This window comes from Erythranthe guttata, chromosome 10 (assembly GCF_056151865.1).
Source record: "Erythranthe guttata isolate IM_541 chromosome 10, IM_541, whole genome shotgun sequence".
Lineage (NCBI taxonomy): Eukaryota > Viridiplantae > Streptophyta > Magnoliopsida > Lamiales > Phrymaceae > Erythranthe > Erythranthe guttata.
Genome location: NC_142542.1, coordinates 1,977,501 through 2,001,682, shown reverse-complemented (window position 1 = coordinate 2,001,682; position 24,182 = coordinate 1,977,501). Strand labels below are relative to the sequence as shown.

The 24,182-nt window shown below is 36.1% G+C and overlaps 5 protein-coding genes across 6 annotated transcripts in view; 4 read left to right on the top strand and 1 right to left on the bottom strand.

Moving 5' to 3' along the window:
• LOC105952703 (uncharacterized) lies at positions 1 to 4,537 on the top strand. 2 transcript variants are annotated; one of them, XM_088823792.1, is made up of 16 exons: positions 1 to 317; positions 704 to 910; positions 1,062 to 1,157; positions 1,313 to 1,365; positions 1,470 to 1,566; positions 1,683 to 1,756; positions 1,877 to 1,991; positions 2,080 to 2,190; positions 2,382 to 2,458; positions 2,656 to 2,722; positions 2,863 to 3,036; positions 3,130 to 3,260; positions 3,340 to 3,462; positions 3,538 to 3,619; positions 3,740 to 3,810; positions 3,899 to 4,537. In XM_088823792.1, exons 1-16 carry the CDS (start codon positions 57 to 59, stop codon positions 4,428 to 4,430), a joined length of 2,271 nt encoding a protein of 756 aa, XP_088679918.1. In that variant the 5' UTR covers positions 1 to 56; the 3' UTR covers positions 4,431 to 4,537. The 2 variants fall into 2 exon arrangements, with proteins under 2 accessions (XP_088679918.1, XP_088679919.1); XM_088823793.1 differs by having other exon boundaries at positions 10 to 317; positions 3,902 to 4,537.
• Positions 4,538 to 7,634: 3,097 nt separating this feature from the next.
• LOC105952705 (putative membrane-associated kinase regulator 4) lies at positions 7,635 to 8,901 on the top strand. Its single transcript, XM_012976290.2, has one exon. It carries the CDS (start codon positions 7,830 to 7,832, stop codon positions 8,778 to 8,780), a length of 951 nt encoding a protein of 316 aa, XP_012831744.2. The 5' UTR covers positions 7,635 to 7,829; the 3' UTR covers positions 8,781 to 8,901.
• A 2,425-nt stretch (positions 8,902 to 11,326) lies between these two features.
• Positions 11,327 to 14,996, bottom strand: LOC105952910 (ankyrin repeat-containing protein ITN1). Its single transcript, XM_012976505.2, has 4 exons — positions 14,594 to 14,996; positions 13,416 to 13,967; positions 12,763 to 13,172; positions 11,327 to 12,398 (listed from the first exon to the last, which is right to left on the bottom strand). Exons 1-4 carry the CDS (start codon positions 14,613 to 14,615, stop codon positions 11,574 to 11,576), a joined length of 1,809 nt encoding a protein of 602 aa, XP_012831959.2. The 5' UTR covers positions 14,616 to 14,996; the 3' UTR covers positions 11,327 to 11,573.
• Positions 14,997 to 19,961: 4,965 nt separating this feature from the next.
• On the top strand, positions 19,962 to 22,147 carry LOC105952912 (putative pectate lyase 4). Its single transcript, XM_012976506.2, has 5 exons — positions 19,962 to 20,363; positions 20,828 to 21,179; positions 21,268 to 21,478; positions 21,590 to 21,658; positions 21,750 to 22,147. Exons 1-5 carry the CDS (start codon positions 20,234 to 20,236, stop codon positions 21,972 to 21,974), a joined length of 987 nt encoding a protein of 328 aa, XP_012831960.2. The 5' UTR covers positions 19,962 to 20,233; the 3' UTR covers positions 21,975 to 22,147.
• A 529-nt stretch (positions 22,148 to 22,676) lies between these two features.
• The window catches only part of LOC105952913 (UDP-glucuronic acid decarboxylase 1), a 3,093-nt gene continuing 1,587 nt past the window's right edge, over positions 22,677 to 24,182 (top strand). The window contains exons 1-3 of the mRNA XM_012976507.2: positions 22,677 to 23,496; positions 23,799 to 23,946; positions 24,043 to 24,122. Coding sequence (XP_012831961.2) covers positions 22,873 to 23,496; positions 23,799 to 23,946; positions 24,043 to 24,122 — 852 coding nt within the window. The 5' untranslated portion in view covers positions 22,677 to 22,872. The remainder of the gene's footprint in view (positions 23,497 to 23,798; positions 23,947 to 24,042; positions 24,123 to 24,182) is intronic.

The following is a 24,182-nucleotide window of genomic DNA, read 5'->3' as shown; positions in this document are numbered from 1 at the left end:
AAATGGCTCAAGACTCGAACTTTTTTTCCTTTCCATAACGCTCATCGTTCTTCTCCATGTTTGTTTCTTTCTCTCTCATCGAAATCTATTCATTCGTGTCTCTCTCTCTCTCTACATCTTCCTCCGCGCAATTAATTCTCTCCGATCAAAACAGCCAATTTGATAAAATGTCGTGGATTCGATCGGCGGTGAGCAAAGCGGTGGAAGTCGGCGGCAACAACAATATCACCCGTACGGTTCGCGGATACGCCGACACCGTCGTCAACCAAGCCGGCCAAGCAGTTGTCGGCGGCGCTAGGCTCATCCAGGATCGCATTGTATTATCCTCTAACATCTCAATATGGAATTTTGTTTTTTGTTTAATTAATTACATTTGATAAAAGCTTATACGTCGTCGTTAATCAACTTTAACATCGGTACTGTTTTTTTTTTTTTTTTTTTTTTTTTTGCTGGATCAATTTCTGCATAAAATGAAAATTTTACCTCTGCTTGTGACCTAAATTATCGTATAAGATCATCAGTTGGGGAAAATTCTCATTTTTTAAAATTTGATATTTTTTTTCATGTTCTGTTTCCTGCCAATATATATGCTGTCTACTATATTAAGGCAAATGGATTAACAAAGAGATGGATTAGTTTTTCACTTGGCTTTTTTCCGGGAAATAACTTAAGCCATGGTTAATATTATTCTCTGATAATGTAGGGATCTCGGAATTTCCAAAATTATAAGCTAGCAGTAAAACGATTAGAAGAAGTTTCGGTTTCGTGTAGAGGGGCGGAAAGAGTTCAGTTACTACGAAGATGGTTAGTTGCCTTGAAAGAGATAGAGAGACTAAACGAACCTGTCAACTCCGAACACAATGACAAGTTCGGTGAATCGAATGGTTCTCCTCACGAAAAGCCAACTATGGTATGTGTTTCGCCAAAGGCGTGCTATATATGTATATATATGTGTGTGTGTGTGTGTGTGTGTGTGTGTGTGTGTGTGTGTGTGTGTGTGTGTGTGTGTGTGTGTGTGTGTGTCCATTGACGCAGCCTTACTATATAAGTACAATGGCTAGGTTATGTATTACGATCACGATCTTGGTGGAGAACCAATGAATTTCCGCGATGTATTCCTTCACAGTCAAGCCCTTGAAGGCATTACGCTGTCTTTGGTAAGTGTAGCCGTTTACTCACAATTCCGTTTATCCATGTGCTCCTTATCGTGGCAGTGGTGACAGTATTTTCCTACTATTCGACATAAGATGAAATACTTATCCTGATAATAAATATTAACGTTGCCTGTTTTTCTTTGTTACGTCTGTCGCAGATTCTTGAAGAACCCGATGAAGAAGAACTTTCGCTGCTTCTGGAGATATACCGGTGATTCTAAATTGTCCCGTTTCCTATATATGTTTATTGTGGTTATCAGATCACCAATCAATTACGAAGATTTTTTGTAATTGAATTTCATATTTCGTTTCCAGGATCTGCCTTAAGGGTGGAAAAGAAGCTCATGATGGGACAACGAGCAGTGTTCGAGGTTTGGCAAAAGCATTCTCAACCTACAATGAAGAAGTACTGGTACAGTACTATAAACCCCGTGAAATTTTGTTACGTCATTCGTTTCATTAATATGGAGATATAGACGAAGATACGAACATTTTATTTTTCCTCTTTCGTTGTCTAATTAATTACAGGCAAAGAGGGAAGAACTGCTGCAATTTGCACAAGAAGCTATAGCTGGACTTAAAGTAAATGCTGAGATAGTAAGGTGGTTAAGGGTATACTTTCCATGTATTATGTATATGAGATTCTTTGGAACAGCTGCTTTTGAATTAACCTTTACTACGTTAATTATTTTTTATGTTTTGTTGTTTTAATTTGCTCTCAGAATAGATTCGGAAGTCTCGGATATACATAAGAAACTAGACGTCATGAAAGACCAGCTGCCTCTGAGTGAAGATATCGGGAGATCGTCTGAATACGGATCCGGGATGTCTACAGAGGTGAGGTGATTTTCAACTGTCTGTAGTTATAACTTAAATCTCCAGTCTGTTCAGGTTTTTAGACGTGCAGTTATGATTCAATCTGCAGAATTTAGAGGAAGCGCTCGAGCATGTTAGACTTTGTTCCCGGTTGGAGGAGCTTCTGTTGCGGAAGAAACTCATGAAGAATGGGGATTCTCCAGCAGCCCATATTCAGAAGGTCTCTCTCTCTCTCTCTCTCTCTCTCTCTCTCTCTCTCTCTCTCTCTCTCTCTCTCTCTCTCTCTCTCTCTCTCTCTCTCTCTCTCTCTCTCTCTCTCTCTCTCTCTCTCTCTCTCTCTCTCTCTCTCTCTCTCTGCTGACATCAATAATGATAATGCCCATATTCAGCACGCTTTTAATTATTGTGCAGATTGATAAGTTGAAGATATTATCGGAATCTCTTGCAAGCTCTGCCTCAAAAGCTGAAAAGCGCATTTCAGAGAATAGGTTCGTAGTTGTGACCTGTCTTTCTTACACGTGTCATCGTTTTTTTTTCCTGCCCTAACACGAAGAGAATACTACACTTAGCAACATTCATAATATGTTTCAAAGACAATAACTTAACGATATCTGGAAAGAAACACCGATCTTTACTTTCAGATGTCTGAACCTCCGGTAACTTCTTTTTCTCGTTCCGCAAACAGAATACAGAAAGAAGAAGCCCTTAAATTCCGTGTAGCTAAAAGCGGCGAAGTCAGCATACTCGAAAAGGTAAAATGTCTTTCAACAGCTGTCGGTGCTTATATATACAATTTAATTATTTCCAAAGAATGGATTGTTTAGTTACTGCATAGTTTCTTAATTCGTATCGTGCTCAGAAGCATAGACTTGATATTGTAACTATTACTCAGGAATTAGTTGCTGAAATCAAAGCTCTTGATATAAGAAAAGACGAGCTCGAGGAAGAGCTAAAAAAGGTTACAACTGCTTTAACTTCTGCGCATGGCCGCCTCCACAACGCGAGGGAAGAAAGAGATCAGTTCGATCAAGCTAGTAATCAGATTGTTCAACATTTCACTTTGAAGGTATAATATCTTTTTTTTTTTTTTATCTGCGTGTAGAATATTCGTTGTACGAATATCAATTTTACGATAAAGTGATTATATAACAATACTCAGGATGATGAGCTGGCCAAATCGATTACTTCGTATAGAGCAGAGGCAGAAGTTTGCAACAGCTTCGTTAATTTTCTCGAAAACACGCATCTTTTCCAGTCATCATACTCTAAACAAAACGAGAAGCTGCTCAAGTAGGTTTTCTCTTTTCCACACTTTATATTTTTCAAATATTCACTCGTAACTATTTTTTTCGAAATTTCTACGTGTAAGTGATGAGCTGGAGAGGCACGAGGAGTACTTCGTTAATCTTGCTATAAGCGTTTTAAGTTCGTACAAGGAGGAGTTGGGACCTTCAATTTCTGCGGTCAAGCATATTGTCCAGAATTTGAAAAGGTAATTTTTTAAAATTATTTTTATTTAATAAATAATCTGACACGAAACACATACCGAAACATCAAATTCTGTCAGGTTAGATGGAATATCCACCACAGACGAAAAGGATAATTCATGGAAATCTCTTGAAGAACAGTACCAAATTTCATCAACCAAGGTGTGCATATGTTATTCTTACATGCATACTAGGTTTTATTTCATTGAAAAAAAAAAGAAAAAAAAAAAGCGCCTTTCGTGCATATTATGGTTTTCTTGTTAATCGATGATTACGTCACAGTTGATCACCACATTCACCATAGTGGAAAGCATCAAGAAACAGTTTTCAAACCAGCAAGACGATAATTCGAGGTAATTTTTTTATTTTTTTATTAATTTATCTTGGTGGTTTTAAAATTTTGAAATGTGGAGGGAAAATGTGACTAACTGTTATAACCAGAAGAAGTGATGGAAAAGTGAAGGAACTATTAGACGAAATCGAAAAGTTCAAATCCGACTTCGAATCGATCGAGAAACCCGGTTTGGAATCCGAAGCAGGTCCGTTTACGAGAGAAGAGACACCAAAGGCAAGAACCCCAAGAATATCGTTCCTCTCTCAAAGACAGAAAAACGAGCAGCTCAGTATCGAATCATCGGAAAACGAGGCACAAGGAGGAGGAGGAGGAGGGATATCATTGTCTTTTACCACTCCAATTTTAACACTGCCTTTGATTCGAAATAGGTCGATGAAAATGGCGGCAACAAATCATACAGAGACGGAACACGTACAACACGTGGAAAACATGGAAGCTCTAGTAATGGTAAATAACCGGAAAAAATCTTCAGATGCAGAGGCACAGTTATCCATGTTGAAACTGGAGTTGGAACTCGAGAATCACAGCAGACGCAGCTCAACGGAGGGGATTATCGACTGGGAATTCGACGAGAAAGAACACGAAAAACTGCTTCATAATAATAATCACACTTTTTAATATTCTTTTACAAATTGTATTACTACCATTGAAACATACACAATCACACAATTCAAATTCTTTGGTTTATTTATTTATTAATTAAAATATTTATAGATGTTGCCTCATGAGTGATTATATATGCATTTATTTGGCCCCTCTCCATAATGTGAAGATTAGTGATTAATTTTTTTAATTAGCAGGCAATTAGATTAAACTAATAACAAGCCAATAGAATACTGCCACATAGGAAAAAAAGATCTAGCAGTCACCTTTTTTTATGTTTGTCAGATGGCATGTGATAAATCTGATGTCGGACTCACAATGGGTCCTCTAATTGCTCTCTTTATATTCAAATAAATAAAATAAGAAACAAATGAAGTTTAAAAGAGTACTTACAAATAAATAATTACAAAAAATTCAAATAAAATTGAACGATTTAATTACTTTTCTTCCGTTATTTTCAAATTCAAATAAAATAATCAATTTGTTACGAATAAATTTGTCCATTATTGAGAACTGATATTATAATTTAAACAAGGGGAAATATGCAATACACCCCTTATTTGGAAAATATTTTGAACTAAACCCAATTGATTTTAAAGAATTTCCCATAACCCATATCCCAATTTAAATTAGTGAGACCCCCCTTACCACCCATGATAAGACTAAAGTGCCCCTATGTGTTAGGTTTTTTAACATAATACAATTTTATTTCTCTCTCTTTCAAAAAAACAATTCCCTTGTTGGTGTGGGGGAACAACTTTTTACAGCTGTGCTTTAACCCTAATTTCTTGCCTGTAAAGCAAAGATTCGGATCTCGCATCAAATTCATTTTTACCCCCTCACCATACCATCCCCATTTATGTATATCCCTCGTTCACCATGACCATCATATACAATACACCATCATCATCACACCATTATAAAAGTCTGCATACATGCTCGCGGTGGTTACGAGCCCGAAAATATCATCACAATATTAATAATAAATCATAATTATTGGGGAGGGGAGTTTAGAGAGAGAAAGTGTGGCATCTCTGGGTTTCTTTTCCTCAGGTTATGCCGTTTCATCCACCGGTAATATTCTCTATATCTCTCTCTCTATCTCTATCTTTCTCTTTGTTCTCGCTCTCTCTCTCTCTCTCTCTTTCGTTCTCTCGTTATTCTGGATTTTATTAATTTTTGTGTTATTTTGCATATTCTGAATGTTTAGATCTGGAAAACCCATTGAAATACGAGATTAGTCGGTTGTAGTGCAGTGTATTTTACAGAGTAGTCATATTTGATAGAGTAGTCATGTTTAATAACTTAGTTATATTTGTCCTTTTCTTTTTGTAGTGCTGCATATGTTCAACATTCAACAGTGTAGTCATATTTAACACACAAGATCAAACGGAAGATTAAGTGCAGTCGGTGCAACCGAGTTGGATACCGCAACAAAAAAACATGTGTCGATGGCCATTGTTGAAAGATCACATTAGTTATTTTTTGTTTTTTTTAGTCATTTTTTTTTTCTTTTTGCAATGTATTTTGCTATTAATATTGCAAGTTTTTTCAAGTGCAGATTACTTGTAGTCACATTGCACAGAACCTAGTCACATAATAGTCATATTCTCACTGTCCTGTTCAGTCACTGTTATACAAACCGTAGTCACATAATAGTCACATTCTCTCTGTTTTTGTTAAGAATCATGCTTCTACTGTCTGTTAATTATAATGTTTTACAAAGCACAGTCACATTCACATAATAGTCATATTCTTACTGTTATCTTAATAATTATACTTCTACAATATGTTAATTACACTGTTATACACTGCGTAGTCACATAATAGCCATATTCAACTATAGTCATATTCGGAGTTATAAATCTGTCGAGAAAAAAAAAAATCAATTTTTTGTTTAAAAAAAATAAAAAAATATATATTTTATTAGAAAAAAATTAAAAATATAAATAAATAAAAAAATCGCTAAAAATCTGAAATAATAAAAAAATAAAAAAATAAAAAAAATCATCTTTTTTTGATTTGGTAGCAAATTTTTAGGAATTTGGAAGCAGATTTTTAGGAATTAGATTATTGTTATGGAAAGAGAGAAAAAAGGAATAATTGAGACTAATTATGGTAATTGACATAAGGGTAGAATTGGAAATACAAATTCTAGGGGTTTATCACAAAGAAAGATTTAAGGGGTGGACATATCACCATTTATTATCTATATGAGGGGTTTATTGCTAATGACCCCTTTAAACAAAATGCAATATTATATTAAATAAAATATCTTACCTCAATGCGATATTTAACCTGAGGGGTCACTTGCACGTGGCAGTGGGTAGGGGGCCCTAAGTGGGGCTCCACATTTTTTGTTTTTGTGTTTAAACATTTGTGGGGTTAATAATAACAATAATAAGGCTAGGGGCTGCACTCTAATTTTGTAGGTTAATTAATTAATTATTTATTATTAATATTCATATTAATACAAAAGTGTGCAAACAAAAAGCCTCGACCTTATTTTTTTCCAATTAACAATATTTCGACAGAGCATTGAAAGTTGTTGAACCCAATGGAGGGTAGTAGTTAGCAGTTGTAATCAACCAGGATAAAAATAGAAAATATTTAATTATGTCTCAAAACAGTATTTCAAACAAGAAGAAAAAAAATCCCCATGTTTGACCAAGTCAACTACTATATTTTTTAAGGGATGGGTTTTTTTTCCACTTCAAGTTTATTTTTGTTTGTGGTAGGGATGAAGACGACTTCAACCGAACGGAACGTAGGGTTTGATAAACTATCGAGTTTAGCTCGAACGATATTTAATCAAACCAATGAGTCGAGCTCGAATGATATTTAATCAAACAAAAATCCAATGGAGCTCAAGCCGAATTGAACCCAACTCAAACAAACTTTCATAACTCTCAATTTCGGATTAATACATAGAATGTAAGTGAATGGACGAATTTATCCCTGCGAATCTCACATGCAACGCACATGTTCACTATTCCAGCCTAATTTGCCTGAAATTAGTTTGGGGCGCAACGTGCAGCGTACTAACGAGTTCAGGTAAAAATATGCAATTTTTTTTTGTTTAGGGGACAAAGTGCAAAACACACTTAGTTTAGGGGGCAAACTGACAAGTTCATTATTGAATTATTAAAAATTGGAAAGAGGTCAAAAATGAAAATAAAATAAGTAAAATTGGCTATAAAAAGAGAGAAAAAAAAAACCTGACAATTACCTTACACCAGTCTCATGCTTTTCTGACTTGGAACCATATCCCTCTTTCAAATAACATTTTGATGCTCTCTCTGCCTTTCTCCCCATAAGCATCTTCACAAATCACACACACACATACACACAAATACACACACACACATACATACACAGAGAGAGAGAGAGAGAGATTTCAAGCTTCCACATTTGATGGAAATGGCTAATAATCTCCCAATGCATGATGATTATGCAGATGAAGATGACTACATAAACATAGAATTCATCACTTCTTCTTCCTCTTCTTCTTCCCCGAAAAGCAGAGAATTCGAGTTCCAATTCACATCTTCTCTCACTAGCAATGAGAGAGAAACCCCGACTTTCTTCCCCGCCGCCGCCGCCGACGACCTCTTCTATAAAGGCCGGCTCCTCCCTCTCTACGTCCCACCTCGCCGCCAGATGCTCAACAACCTCCTCCACACCACCACCACCACCGCCGCCGCCGCAGCATTCGAAATGCCGCCGCTACTCTGCTCCACAGCACCATGCACCAACACATTCAACACCCCCACAGATTCCTGCAACATTTCCCCATCGGAATCTTGCAGGGGGAGCTGCGAGCTCAACCCCGACGACTACTTCTTCGAATGGTCCTCCGAATTAAGCAGTTTCTTACACAACCCCCTCAACAATCACAGTATTGCAAAAAAGTCCAAAAAGCAGAAGCTGATTCAGAAGCTGAAAGCTTCCAGGGCTTTTCTCAAGTCCCTATTCACCAAATCAACTTGCAATGCAGAAGAAGAAGAAGCAGCCGATGAAAAAAAGCTGCCGAAAGCCGATGCCATGAAAATGCCAACAATCGCCACTATTATCAAGAACACCACCGATAATAATATCAATAACAATAACAATAATAATGTGGGAAACGAGGAAGTTCAGAGAAGGTCGTTTTCCGGTGCGATTAAACGGGCGAAATGCATGTCTTCGTCGAACTCTTCTTCGTCGTCGAATTCCTCTTCTTCTTCGTCCTCCTTTTCGATTAATTCGAATAATGGTTTCCATGAGCTGCAGTTTCTGAGGAGGAGCAGTAGTGCCACAGAGATTGAGGGTTCCATTGAAGCAGCCATTGCTCATTGCAAAAAAGACCAGGTCTTTTTTCCATAATTTAAGAGGAAGAAATTTCTAAATATGGGAAAATAAATAAATTTGGTGGTGTTCAATCATTTGATTCTGTTGTACAGCTTGTGACATTTTTTTTTCTTGGTTAAATAATTGTGTTTTTCTTCTTCTAATTACACTCCAAAGACTGCATTTTTATTGCACTCTTTTTGTTCATAGTACCTCAAAATATTGATAGTTTGACCTAATCTTGCATTTTACTACATTTGATGAAATCCTGGCTCTAAGACCAACCAAAAAAGAAAAATAAAATTTTAAAAAATGTAAGAAGACTACAAAATAAAGAGCTTTCCCCACAAACTTTTTGGCCTAGTGGGACTCAACCTTTCCAGTCTCTGCTTGTTTGAGTGCCATATGATTTTATTTATTTATTATTATTATTTAATTACGAAGTAACGCGCACCCGTAGGAAGTGTTGATAAGAGAAATCGAACTAGAATTATTAAAATTATCAAAAAAAAAAAAAAAAAAAGAACTAGAATTATTAAACTAAAAACCTTTCTAGTTTTGCGTACTCGAGTTGTGTTATGATTTTCTGTAGTTGCAAAAGTGTTGTGATTTCGAAATTATATTACTACAGTTAAACCTCTATAAATTAATAGAATTGAGACTAACAAAACTCTATTAATTTAGCGAAATGTTAAATTATAGAACTAATAAGTTAGTACATTTTCTTTTTAACGAGTGCGAAATAAATTATCATTTAAGCGAAATTATTAATTTATCAATATTCTATTGTATCAAGAAAGAGGACCATCTATTATAAGAATGTCTTTTCTTCTACTTTTATTATCTTAGATAAATGTCTAACACATGAACCTCAATAAAAGTGAAAATGTAATAAACTTTTTTCCTTGTCGAAATAAAAGGTGGAGAAAAGTTGTTCAGGGGGAATCTTCCCATTTACTTTTTCAACACAACCTTATTTATCTCTTCTTCTTTATTTTAAAAAATAATTAATAAAAAAAAGGGCAAATGAGGTATGCTCAAATTACAAAAGGATCCCCTTACGTTTGGGTAATTACAACCACCCCTCAACTATGTATTATCTTATACGTCCACCCTTACAGTGTCAAATTTACCTACTAAATGATATTTTTTTTATAAGACAATACATAGTTGAGGGGTGGTTGTAATTATCCAAACAAGAGGGGTTTCTTCGTAATTTAAGCATACCTCTAGGGGCTGGCCGTAATTTGCCCAAAAAATTAATTTCCAGAAAATTGAGAAAGAGTAAAATAATTTCCAGAAACTCTATTAAAATAGCACCATTAACCAAATATAGGAAAAATAAAAAAGAGGCATATAATAAAAACAAATCATCTATGGGCACACATGCTTTATTAGCTGCTGATATAGTCCAAGAATAGTTGCTTGTGACCATGTCATTCTGATTCTTCACAAAGGTGATTCTAAGAAAATCACACACAAAAAAACCGAAAAAGCAAAAATAATGTCGATTACTTTCAAATCAACGCGCAATTATGTCTCCAATGTTAAACCTAACTATTAGCAATCGCAGAACCACCACAGATCTACGTCGGTGACGAACCCCACCAACACTAATTATTATAAAAAAAATCTAATATTAAAAAAAAAAAAATTCTTATGCATATTCCGCGTACTCAAATCTCCATATTCCCAGAGCTGTGTTTCTTCAGAAATGAAATGTTCGACCAAATTATTATCAAATATACGCAGTTTTGCTCCAAATAATCTCGACCGTTCGCTGATTAGGATATCGACACCATGCAAGCTTACAATTTTTTTTTAGTATATACTGTGAAGAACAGTGGGCACATGTATTTCTATCCAAATATAGGACCACCTCCACTATAAACTTGTGAATATTTCCATATTTAGTGCAAATACAAAGAACCACCTATCTTCATCTTCTTGCATATACTGTTACGTGTTTTTTTTCAGCGAAATTCTCTTAATCTTCTACTATTGGTGACGCCTTCACAGTATATGTATCAAGAAATAAATAATTGTCTAACTCTCTAAAGGCTGAGGCTATCCCACATCGTATCTCCCTAAATTAAATATATATATATTACTTATGGATTTCTCGAGAAGATGGGTCGACTAGGAATGTGATGGGTCACTATGGAAATAATTTAATTGATACGAAATTTGCTAATTGCCAAAGGAAAGAAGAGCCAAAATGGGGGATAAGGTCAAACTTGATAGTTCCAAACAAATAGAGAGCCAAGAGTTGGTTGTGGTAGCAGGACCATGTAAGCCAATTACCGCCCCTAGTGTTGTTTCGGCACTTTTGGATCGACCCACTTTTTGTTGTTGTTTTCACATTTTGCTAATGTTTGAAAGCGAAAACTCGGGTATTTCTTTTTATAATCCTATTTAATTCCTCAAAAAAGGACAGGTGTGACTTCTGTTCACTTAGTAATGATCCTAAACTAAACCAACAAGTACTGGTAGAGACAAGTTTTCATAAACTGAACCAGGAAACTAAAACTAACATAGTTAATAATACTCCTTCAAACTTTCAAGACAGATAATTTTATGTGTTTTTGGAAGAGGAGAAGCTTTTTATGTAAATTCGCAGGGAGCAAATTCAGTATTATGTTTCTTTATGTTACAACTTCAGATGGACTGAATATCACTGAGGGAGCTTTTATATGTTTTCCTCTCCTCAATAAACTCATCCTTAAAACCCCACCAAATTAGTCGATTTCAAGAACCTATTTTCAAATTTACAGACTAACTGGAGAAAAAAAAGGTCCAGTCAAAACTCATACCTTTTTCTTTTCCGCGTCAAATAGCATATATAGGGTTGACTTCTGTATCAGTATCCGAGTGCCTCCACGAGTTAGTCCCGCTTCTCGCGTACTTATCTTTCTTCCGCACCTTCCTGAACCTTCTAGATTTTACCACGTAATATGTCATAGCACTCAAAACCCCTGCCATAGTAGCCCCACCAATCACAGTCACAAGAATCGCCGCCCACTTATTATGCCGCCCCACAACTATATAAGACGAAGCAATAAAAGCCACAGTAGTGCAGACAGAGGCCAACCACATCAACTTATTGATCACCTCCACAACCCTCCTCTCCGATTTTATTTCACCCCTCACAACCGTGATCTGCACTACAACGACAGCCAGTGACGTAAAAAGGGCCACAGCGTTAGATATAAAGAAGACCTTGAAAGCTGGGCTGGTCACAGCCACAGCCATCCCGCTGTTGTTGTCGCCTCCAGGAACTGTAAAAATTGCGGCGAAGGCAACTGTAGCGAACAGGACAGCCACCACTGTGACCGAATTGGTGGCATTGTTTATTCCTTCTCTGTGGAGTTTTCTGAGCTCCTTCGCTATTCCGTTGACATTTTTGTTCGTTCTGCGAGCTTGTTCGAGCTGGATGTGTACGTCTTTCTTGATTTCCGAGACGGTTTTTCGTAGCTCGTCTCTTGGCTGGTTCAGTTCGTTGGCTCTCAGAGCACCGTAGCGAGTCAAGCACTCTTTGATTTCCACGGTTTCTTCGGATAGAGGGAGAGATTCGGCTATGTCGAGAGCGGTTTTGTGGTCTCTTGTCAGTGCATTAACATTTGTATCTCGAAGCAGTAAGAGTTCATGCACAATCTGCAATTGCATTTAGTACCCGTGATCAAATTGCTAAAAAAAACCATTGAAAGTGAGTTTTGAGGGGGTAGTTCGCTAAAAAAAATTGAATCATGGGGGGTGGGGGGTGGGGTGGGGTGGGGTGTTGGAGGTTTGTCAATTAAATAACATGGGGAGTTTTTTTTTTAATAATTAGAGAAAATAGAGGGGGGGGTGCCGAATGCAACAAACCCCACTGACGACACTAATGACCGACAACTCTGAACGTCCAATTGCAAAATCTGCTCAAATTCTTTTAAGACCAAAAAGTACTACATATGGGAGACAAACATAGTGTAATTGATATCAGCTTCATAATTAGGAACAGAATGGTGATAAACAATACCTCAGCACGCTTTTTCCGGGTGGCTATATGCAATGCAGTGTTACCAAATTTATCCGGGAGCATCACAATGGCTGCATCTGCTTGCAGAAGCAACTTAACAACTGAGGAACTAACGCCTTTAGCAGCCATGTGTAGTGCAGTTTGTCCCTTCTTATCGGTCCTTCTAGCCAGTTGAGGGTCCTTTTCCAGCAATGCTTTGACAATAGCTACATGGCCTTGGCGGGCGGATAAATGTAATGCGTTTTTGCCGTTGGATCTTGATATCTCTAGCAAACTAGAGTCCTTTGAAAGCAATATATTGACAACTGCCAGGTGTCCTTTTGTTGCTGCTGATATGAGAGGAGTCGCATTTGATTGAGCCACTGTTTTGCTTAGCTGAGGATCGTGTTCTAACAACATCTGGACAATATCTGTAAGAGCAAACGAAATATACGGTTACTTATGTACAGTAACTCAATATATTGGAAGTCTAAGATATGCAGGATGCAAAAATATCAATAAACCTGAACGACTATTCAGGTTCATACTCAATATCCTAGGAAATTCACATCTTATGACCAATGATCACACACAAGAAACGATATGTCAATTTAAACAGACTTCATAAACACGGATCAACCATTCGAGCACAAGTTAAGAAAGAGTGAAATTACCATGATGGCCTCGACTTGCTGCAATGTGTAACGGGTCAAAACCTGACCTGTTCTTCATCCTAATCCCCTCATTCGTCGAATAAGGCAACAATTCCTTCACTACATCAATATACCCCTTTTCCGACGCTGTGAAAAGTGCAGTCTCCCCCAATTCATTGACCTCGTTCACTACAACGGACCTGATCTCTGCCACCTCAGCATCGAAATCAGCCCCGTTTGATGTCTTCAGCATCTGCTCATCAATCTCCCCTAAAATCTGCCTCACTACCGCTACGTCACCCTTCTGAGCGGCCAAATGGAGCTCTGTATCGTTGTGCCGACCCGTCACCTGCTTCACGTACTTCTTCTTTCCTGATTGGTCCATTCTTTTGCCGGAATTCGAAACTACCAATGCTTTACCGGAGTTTGAAACAAACAAGGCCTTTCCGGAATTCGAGGCGGCCAAGGACTTGCTGGAATTGGATACCACCAAAACAGCCGCTCGAGGCGAAGGCGATGGTGAAGGTGAAGGCAAATCTAGGGTTGATGAGCCCATTTCGAGATCCCTTTCGCCTGTTTAACAAGATTATCATCATCCTCATTCCAGAACACAACAGGTAAATGACGAAATGATGAATACTTCTCGTCGATTTTTAGAACGACGTGAAAAATGATGCAAAATTGATCAGAATGTGGACCAACGTATTCCAAATTACAAATCTGAGCTGGTTTAGCATATCAACGAATTGTTCAAAATCAGAATATGAAACCAAAACCCCTCCAAATTCCAATCAATTTACATACGTTTCGAGCCCCATTTAAATTCTAATGAATTCATCCTCATTTCAGAACTCAAAGAGGTAAATGATTAAATAATAAAAACTTCTCGTTGATGTTTAGAATGACTTGAAAAATGATTGAAAATGATGAAAAAATGATAAATAAAAAAAAATTTGGACGAAAGTATTCCTAATTTACAAAATCTGAGACGGTTTTGGTATATCAAGGAATTGTGACCTAGTAATTAGAATATGTTATATGAAACCAAAACCCTTGCAATCAATTTGCATACATTTTAAGCCCCAATCAAATTCTAATGAATTCATCTCTACAATTCCAAATGCAACCGATTCTCATTAAGAAATCGCCAATTTTTACTTTTTTTTTTTTGTCTCACGTTGCTAATTTTTGGTGCGTACCTTCTTCATTGACGGAAACCATTGTGAGAAAAACCCTGTTCTGCTGATAATTTTTTATTTATTTGCCTGCTAATTAAACATTAATTATATGTTGTTTATCGGATTGTAAGGAATGTATGTAGAATTGTACGCTGAAAAAGGAAGGAGAAAGCAGCATAGGAAACAGCGGAGAAGGTGGTGGGAGAACAGGCGGAGGTGGTGGTGGTGGTGGTGGTGGTGGTTGCGGTGGAAAGTGAATGTAAAAAAGTCGGTGAGGAATAGCACGTGTTGACGCCGCCGGGGCCTACCACTATTAAAGCCATAAAATTAATTAATTAATTTAATAAATGTGGATTAAGACTTTTAAGTATTTTATCGAGTTTTATAAATGACAAGTCAAGCCAGCGGATTTATATTTTAAAAAGGGATTATTTGACAAACACCCCTCATTAGACTCCTCCAATTACAATAAGTCCAATTTTTTTTTTCATTTTTAAGTTAAATCCAAAACAATTTTAATTAATAAAAATTAATATAGTTTCACAATTATACCCTTCTTTCTATTTTACTTTTATTTAATATTAATATATAATAATTGAATTGTAATTCCATCTAATCTCCCAACCTATAACCACGACCCTAATATTTAATACATCGGCTATTCATTTTTTTTTCTTTTTGATTTCTTCCAAACCCTATCGGTTTTATCTATCCTACACCCGGTGAAGGTTACACCGGGTGATTTTTCACCGTTGATCTACACACACCAATGTGGGTGTGTGTGTATTTGTGTGTATATGAATGGTAAAGATCTACCCGATGTATTTCACCCGGTGTAGGATCTCAAAAGCCAACCCTATCCTCTATCACCGCCGCCCCTCCCTCTTTCTTCACCCTTCATCGCCGCCTAAATCTAAGGGATTTTCGCTTAAATCCCAGTGTTTATCTTCAAAATTGAAGCACTGCAGCTCGCCGACTTTCTCAAATGCTTCGTCGCTGGTGCGAGGTTTCTTCGACGCCTCTTGTTCTTCACGAATAAAGCCTAAATTAGTTAGGGTACGCTCGGAATTCGACGGCAAAGTTAACGGCGCTCTCTCCGCCGATTTTGACTCTCGTTTTCTTCGACCGGGTAAACAAGCACACTTCCCAAACATATATGTTCTATGCTTTGTTACTATTTCTTCAATTATAGTGACTGGCACACTTTGTGGGGTTAATTGAAACCTGGCTTAGTTAGGGCATACAATCTGCTGTCTGAATTTTGTTGCAAACTTTTGTTTAATGTTAATGTAATTGTTGGCTAGGTGAATGCTTGTAACTGAATAACTTGTTTCCTGCAACAGTAAAAGATGAAATTGATGATGCCCAACGTTTTTGGTTTAGAGAGGTGGTGTTGTACAGAAGATAGATGCATTAGTTTGGTCTTCTGTTGGATTATTGTAATGATTTAGTTTCTTTTTTTTTCTTTTTTCTTAAATGGCTGATTTTTGTTTTTTTTTTTTTATTTTGGTAATGTTTTTGTTCTTGATGATTTTGTTGACGAAATTGCCTATGGGAGAGAAGATGATGGTTTTTTCAAATAGTGGTTTACGTTTCAAATAACGAGAGGAAGAAGATTACACGGACTATGTTCTAGGGTTCATTGGAGAGAAGATGGTGTCTTTTATAGTGGTTTTATAGCTTTTTTTTTTTCGCAGAATTTTTGATGTTTTCTTGTTAAAAATTATAGTGATTTTCGATGTATTTATATAGATGTGTATATATAGTAGTTTTCATGTTTATATAGTTGTTTTATACATAGTGGTTTTTATGTTTATATAGTTGTTTATACAGAGTGGTTTTCAATAATGTTGTACAAATTTTTATATAACTGTATATAAGCGTGGTTTTTATATTGACATAGCTGTTATACTAAGTGGTTTTCAAGTTTACATAGATGTTATACAGAGTGGTTTTCATGTTATATAGTTGTTATACAGAGTGGTTTTCATTATATAGTTGTTTATACAGAGTGGTTTTTCATGTTTAAAAAAACTGAAAAGAAAAAAAAAACCATTTTAAAAAAAAATTGAAATTAAGAAAAAAGAAAAACTTTAAAAAATGAAAATAAAAATAAAACCACTTTTTTAAATTAAAATAAAAGACATGAAAAATATAAATAAGAAAAAAAAATAATTTAAAATAAAATACCGAAAATAAAAAAAATAAAAAAAATAAAATTATTACAAAATTTTCTTTTAAATTAAAATAAAGAAAACCATTAAACAAAATAAAAAAGAAAAGAAAAAAAATTGAATTGGCGTGAATTGGGGGAATAATTTTTGGAGATGATTTGGGTATAGATTATGAGAATAATTTATTTAAAATTAAATAATTATAATAATTAATAATTAGTGGGGGTATATATGGTTTTTCAGGCCCATTGGATTTATCTCAAATATCAATTATAAATAAAGGATTTATCAAGAATTAAAATTCCAATGAAGGGTGTTTGGCATATTGCCCCTTTTAAAAAAGGAATGACTATAACGGATTCTAAATTCTTCTTACTTCAATATCAAAAAAATAAAAATTGAATAATAAATACGTAATGACATAAATACCCTTAATGAAAATAAATGTTATATAAACATTAAAAATCTCATTTTTCTTTCTTCAGTACAACCACACAAAACCCCTCAAACTCATCTTCTTCTTCACAAATCTCTCAACCTCTTCCTTCTTCTTCCTCACAACAAACCCTTCTAAAAAATCTCAAAACTAAAGAAATTAAAACCTCACAAAATGGAGTTATAAGACAATAATATGGTAGTATATATGGAAAGAGAACACATAAAGGTAAGTATCGATGTCTTCTTTGAGCTTCGAAGTCGATTTTGAAGTTTTATTTAAACCCGCCAGCAATTTTCGACACATACAAGTCGATTTTTTGGTAAATTTTCGACACCAACGTGTCGAGAAATATATTTAGAAAAAAGAAAATCGACACATACCTGTCGAAATAACACTGTTGGTAAAAAAATTAAAAAATTAATTTTTTTTTTTCCTAAATATATTTTTCGACACGTTGGTATCGAAAATGGACTAAAAAGTCGACAAGTATGTGTCCAAAATTGCCGGCGGGTTTCAAAAAAAAAACTTCAAAATCGACTTCGAAGTTAATAAAAAACATGGATACATACCTTAATGGGTTCTCCTTCCATATATACTACCACATTATTGTCTTATAACTCCATTTTATAAGTTTTGTGAGGTTTTGATTTTTTTGAATTTGTAGATGTTTTGGAGGATTTAAGAAAATGAAGAAGATAGGGTTTAAGGGTTTTAGTTTGGGGAGAAGAAGAGAGAATTTGTTTTTTTTTTTCCTTGGTATTAAAATGAGGAATAAAAAATTTGTTTGTGTAAATTGTATTTTGTTTGATGAAGGGCATTTTTGTACTTTGCTAATAATTTTTTTTATTTATGGTTTTGAACTAAGAAAAAGTGGTAAAAACTTCTATAAAAAATGTTTTAAACTTGGAGGTACTGATGTGAGAAAAAATTGGGATTTGTTTTAATTGTCCCCTTTAGAAAAGGGTAAATTACATATAAGAACTCTGAGATAATGTCAAACTATAAAAAGTCTCATTACAATCATTCTTCAACTGCAAATTTTCTCATTTTATCTAATTCGTGCTCTTTATTTCAAAATAAGATGATCATAAGATGAGTCTCTTGGCTTGTAAATATCAGATTCTGGTGCATCAGAAACTTTAATTTTGCATAAAACGAGAACAAACTAAAGAACATTTTAGCGAATTTAAAAGATTATGTTGAATTTGACAACGTAGAGTATACCTATAAGAATATTTATACTTTATAGTTCATGGGATTCGATTGTACATTTTTCAAACAAAAGGGTTTTTTCGTAATTTTCTTTTATCAATAGTTTTTTGGTAATTTGACTTTACCTCAATGTTGACCATAACTTACTTTATATTTTCTCATAAATAAATGGACCAAAACAAGGTGACAGAGCCCAATTTATTCTGGCCCAATAATATTGCAAACATTGGGCCAAACCAAGCTTATATAAATGCTCCTAAGTTTTCATTACATAAAATAAATTATTTTATTAGTGGAATTTTATTCATTGTATAAAACGGTAAACCTAGAATATAAACATTAAACTATTATATATATATATATATATATATATATATATATATATATATATATATATATATATATATATATATATATATAAATACAAATGTAATAAAATTTATAATAATAAAAAAAAAACTTGTTTATTCATTTTGAGCTCAAGATCCCTAATTTAATATATATTTTTTGTTCGATAAACTACGAACATGTTGGATTTTGGCCCAAATATGTTCTGGGCCATAAAGCCCGATTGCCATCATTTTATATAAACCACCATACTGAGTTAAGCCCAAGTTATTATAAGTGAGTCCAGTCTATTTCAGAGCCAGATCCATCCGTTGGATTTTAGGCTTAATCTGGATCGTTCAGTATCTCACTTAAATAGCATTTTCTCTCTCTTCGTTTCTCTCACTCTGAAACCCTAACTCTTACCCTTTCTTCTCCGCCGCTCCTGCTTCTGTCTTCTTCCTCCCTTGTACTGCATTGGGCCCTTGACTGAGTTATGGCTGGAGGTCAAAGTGCACGGTACAGTGCTGACTTTGACCCTCCGGTACAGCCTTCACCGGCTCTCTTTGACTTCAGTCCCTATATATGTTGGCATGAAGGCTGGAAAAGGATAAGATACAGATAAACCCTAATCCGACCTAAATCCCTCCGTTTTCTTCTTTGTGAGTTCAGAAATTGGGGTTTTGGTGAGTGGGTTAGCTTGAGTGCTTGATCTGTTCTTCCTTCGTGGTTTCTGGGTAATTTAGGGTTTGAGTGTTGTGAGAGAGAGAAAGGAGATCTGTTCTCCTGGAGGTACTCTGGTGGTGTATATTTGAAAGTGTGAATCTCTGGTGTGAAATTGGAAGACTGAGCTGAAAATCTCAATCTATTTGTTTTCCCAATTTATTCATACCTTGTATTCCTTTTCTTTCTTTTATATTTTCATACCTATATATATCTATTCTCCTTGGCAGTAATTAATACTGCACAAGGTGAATACATATAATTTTCAGTAGGTTGTGAATGGAGCTTGGCAATTTGATACCCTACGGAACATCATTTAAAAAGATTGTATAAAAAATCAAGTTGTTCTAGTTCGATTCATCTTCGCCACCGCTGCATTAAAGCTCGCTTCATTCGATTAAATCAAATTTAAAAATAATATATATAAAAACTAATTCCAAACGTAATTTTAGAAGCTCAATTAAAATTAAAATTAAAATAAATAAATAAATAAATAAACAAGTAACTATGTATTGGGCTTCGTCCCCTTCACTTGTCGGAATAAACGTATCCGTTAGAAAGTCAAAGGCGTTGACTAATGCGGACAAGCAAAAACTGTCGGTAAGTTTCATCTTCCACCTGTACAATTAAGCTTCATTTAATTGCACCCCCCTCCATAAATATCGGAATCGCCATTTCCGTTTCTTGAGCCCCAGCTAAAATCCCCACCCTATAAATACAAACCACAATATTCTGAAAATTCTGCAACCAGTAAACCCCAACCCCACAATTCTAGGATACTCAGACATGGGTTTGCATTTTCCGTACTGCCACGTCGATTCCACCCTGCGTGCTCTCGCCCGCCAAGCTGAGGGCTTCGGCCGTTCCGCCGTCGGCGGCCTTCACGGCGCCGTCTACTGCGTCACCACCCTCTCCGGTAAACAAACAAACCCCCACCAAGATCGTTGCTTTTTTTTTTTTTTAATTGTCTGATTGTTTAATTTGATTTCTTCTTCGGACAACCCTGTTAATTAATGGGAAATTGCAGTTTTCACTCCTCAAATTTGCATAGATTTCACACTTAGTCCCCATGTTCACGATAAAACACATTTGGTCCCTGGTGTTTCAATAGTTTTTGGTTATTTTCGTCAATTTACTGTCTGTCAGTTGAGTAAATGAGTAAAATAGTTCCCTGGTGCTTAATTAATTTAGTTATTACTAACAAAAAATTAACGGAAATGAGTAAAATTGTTGAATTTTTCAAAAAACACGGGCCCAAATGTATTTTCTGTGAACACGGCGGATCAAATATGAAATCGGTTCAAACTCGAGGGTGGTTAATTAATCCAGTTAATCAAACTAATCTTTATTAACAACCTGATAATTAATTTCTACTTATAGATGACGGGCCGGGCTCACTCCGTGATGGATGCCGTAAGCAAGAACCACTCTGGATCAAATTCGAAATCTCAGGCACAATTAAACTCTCATCTTACTTAACCATATCTTCTCACAAGACAATCGACGGGCGTGGTCAACGGATTAAGATCACGGGCAAAGGATTAAGGTTGAAAGAATGCGAACACGTAATTATCTGCAACCTCGAAATCGAAGGTGGGAGAGGGCACGACGTCGACGGGATCCAAATCAAACCGAATTCGAAGCACATTTGGATCGATCGGTGCAGTTTGAGTGATTTCGGCGATGGAATGATCGATATCACTCGAGAAAGCACCGATATCACTATTTCTCGGTTCGCGTTACTATTATCGAATTTAATTTTGTTATAGCGAATGAAATGTAATTGGATCGTTTTTTTTTTGTTTTTTTTGTTTTTTTAGATGCCATTTTGCGAATCATAATAAAACGATACTAATTGGCGCGGACGCTTCTAATACGGGCGATAGATGCATTAGGGTTACGATTCACCATTGTTTCTTCGACGGGACTAAACAGAGGCACCCGCGTGTTCGGTTTGGGAAGGTGCATTTGTATAATAACTACACCACTAATTGGGGGGTTTATGCTGTTTGTGCTAGTATGGAATCTCAGGTGATTTTTTAATTTTTCTTTTTAATTTTTTTATATAAATAAATATTTTTTAAATTTATGTTGATTAATATATTTTGGTGATATATTGATGTATTTTTTTATTTTTCGTAGATATACTCGCAGTGCAACATATACGAAGCTGGGCAAAAGAAGGTGGCCTTCAAATACTACATGGAAAAGGTGTAATGTCGCGAACTTTTATTTCGACGAATTTCAAGAAAATATTTAAAGAAAATTATTCTAATTATTTGCATCGAATTTTGATTTATAGGCAGCTGACAAGGAAGAAGAATGCACCGGCTGCATTAAATCCGAAGGTGATTTATTTGTGTGTGGAACTGATTCGGGGCTAACGCCCCTACCGGAAGAAAATTCCGTTTTTAACCCTAGCGAGTATTACGAGAAGTGGACGGTCGAAGCACCGACCGATGATTTGAAGCATTTTCTTCAACACTGCACGGGATGGCAGGACGTTCCACTGCCCGCTGATATATAACAGCGCGTATAGATACATAATAAATATATACGTATACGTATACCTACACTTCTGCCGTGATATTATCATGTTCATTTTATTTTGTTTTTTGAATTGATGTTTATGAACGGAATGTAATAAGGATGTGTAACTTTTGGGTGTGTGATGAATGGTGAAAACATTTCTGTTCTTTATGTAAAACTTAAAATCAAATCAAAATTATTCGATATTCGATTCAAGTTCGTTCTTTAAAAGTTAAAATTTCGTTTGAGCTTCGTTAAGAAAAAAAAAAATCAAATGTGTAAAAAGGAAAAAAATATTCAATCTCGATCACAACTTTGAAAATTCGATAAAAAAATTGATCAAATATGCACAACTTGGTAAATTCGATAAAAGTTTTGATGTACTCGGTCTAGAAACGTGGATTGATTTAAGCATCAGAGAGTTTTCGCCGACGACCTAACGTGAGTTTTTACGCATGAAACGCCTCGTTTTTCCCAATTGACGAAGATTATCGAATGATTATTTTCGGTATTCTTGAATAATTTACTTCAGATTCGAGTTAATTAATTGTTCACCACATCAAATTTGAATAAAAGTAATTTAACTTTTAATTTTTTTTTTTTTTGGGCAAAATTTATTTAAAATAAAAAAAATGAAAAAAAAGGGTGAACAAACATTCATTTTGGTTTCCTTAAATTCGAGTAATACAAAATAATTTTTAAATTAATTTGCGGCAAAATTGGAACACACACACACACAAACACACACACACAGATGAGATGAGATACCTCCACTCCACCTTCTTCCCATCATCTTCTTCATCTCACCTCTCCCATTTCTTAACAGAGTAACCATGGCCTGAAAACCCTAACTCAATTTTTTCATTTCTCCGAGAACCAAAGAAATTCAATCAGCCATGAAGCAATTGCACAAGCAATCATCAATGCCAATCTCCCACGCATCCCAGCTCTACTCCCCCAAATCCCTCAAACACCCCAGATCCCTCCCCAGATCCATAACCTACCTCCTCAGAGAGCAGCGCCTCCTCTTCATCCTCGTCGGCGTTTTCATCGGCTTCACCTTCTTCCTCCTCCAGCCCTCCCTCTCCCCCGCCGATCCCCGCCCCCACCTCTTCTCCGCCACCCGCGACTCGCTAACTACCGACCCCGATCCCGCCGCCGCCGCCACTTACGCGAATAGCAACCCGGTGGCTCGTAATAACCCCAGGTACTCCAATGGCGTCGGCAGAGTGCCGGTTGGGATAGGAACGAAGAGGCGGAGGATTGTTGTCACCGGCGGCGCGGGATTCGTCGGGAGTCATCTGGTGGATAAGCTGATTGCCAGAGGCGATGACGTCATTGCGGTTGATAATTTCTTCACTGGGAGGAAAGAGAATGTGGTGCATCTGTTTGGGAATCCGAGGTTTGAATTGATTCGGCACGATGTTGTCGAGCCGATTTTGCTGGAGGTCGATCAGATATACCATTTGGCTTGCCCTGCTTCGCCCGTGCATTATAAATACAATCCAATCAAGACTATCATATCCTTTTGTTTCGCGTGTTTTTTCCGCCATGAATGTGTGCTCATTGTAGATGTATGTCAACGTAATATTCTTGCTTAGTTTCATGTTTATCCGTTGATTGATATGCATTTGATGTTTCCGAAGTTTTACGATAATGCTTATATGTTTGTGTGCTAATTATAAGTTGCTATCATGATATAGTATATGTACGTTTATCGAGGAAACAAACACAAAATTTCTTGCACTAATTACATTGGAGGTGTTTTTTTTTTTCCCTCGTTTTTGTTCTGAATTGGTTGAGACCCTTAACTTTTGATTACAAGACGAATGTGATGGGTACGCTTAATATGTTGGGCCTCGCAAAGAGAATTGGTGCGAGGTTCCTTCTCACTAGCACAAGTGAGGTTTACGGCGACCCTCTCGAGCATCCACAAAAGGAGACGTATTGGGGACATGTGAATCCAATCGGTGAGTGATAATCTTCTCGAAATGTTATTTATTTTTTCGTAGTGGATTATGCTATCTTGATTAGGAGTTTATGATTGAATTATTTCATATAATTAGGGGTAAGGAGTTGCTACGACGAAGGGAAACGAACAGCAGAAACCTTGGCTATGGACTATCACCGTGGTGCGGGTGTTGAGGTAATATGTCTACTTAAACACTGCCCCTTGTTAGTTTCGAAGTTATGTAATTAGATAATT

Coding starts and splice junctions, on each gene's coding strand:
- LOC105952703 (XM_088823792.1), top strand. CDS start 57: ATGTTTGTTTCTTTCTCTCTCATCGAAATCTATTCATTCGTGTCTCTC. Junction 1,158..1,312: donor AAGGCATTACGCTGTCTTTG/GTAAGTGTAGCC, acceptor CGTCTGTCGCAG/ATTCTTGAAGAACCCGATGA. Junction 3,261..3,339: donor CAAAACGAGAAGCTGCTCAA/GTAGGTTTTCTC, acceptor TCTACGTGTAAG/TGATGAGCTGGAGAGGCACG.
- LOC105952705 (XM_012976290.2), top strand. CDS start 7,830: ATGGAAATGGCTAATAATCTCCCAATGCATGATGATTATGCAGATGAA.
- LOC105952910 (XM_012976505.2), bottom strand. CDS start 14,615: ATGGTTTCCGTCAATGAAGAAG. Junction 13,968..14,593: donor GGTTTCCGTCAATGAAGAAG/GTACGCACCAAA, acceptor CTTGTTAAACAG/GCGAAAGGGATCTCGAAATG. Junction 12,399..12,762: donor CCCGGAAAAAGCGTGCTGAG/GTATTGTTTATC, acceptor ATGCAATTGCAG/ATTGTGCATGAACTCTTACT.
- LOC105952912 (XM_012976506.2), top strand. CDS start 20,234: ATGGGTTTGCATTTTCCGTACTGCCACGTCGATTCCACCCTGCGTGCT. Junction 21,479..21,589: donor GTGCTAGTATGGAATCTCAG/GTGATTTTTTAA, acceptor TATTTTTCGTAG/ATATACTCGCAGTGCAACAT. Junction 21,659..21,749: donor TCAAATACTACATGGAAAAG/GTGTAATGTCGC, acceptor TTTGATTTATAG/GCAGCTGACAAGGAAGAAGA.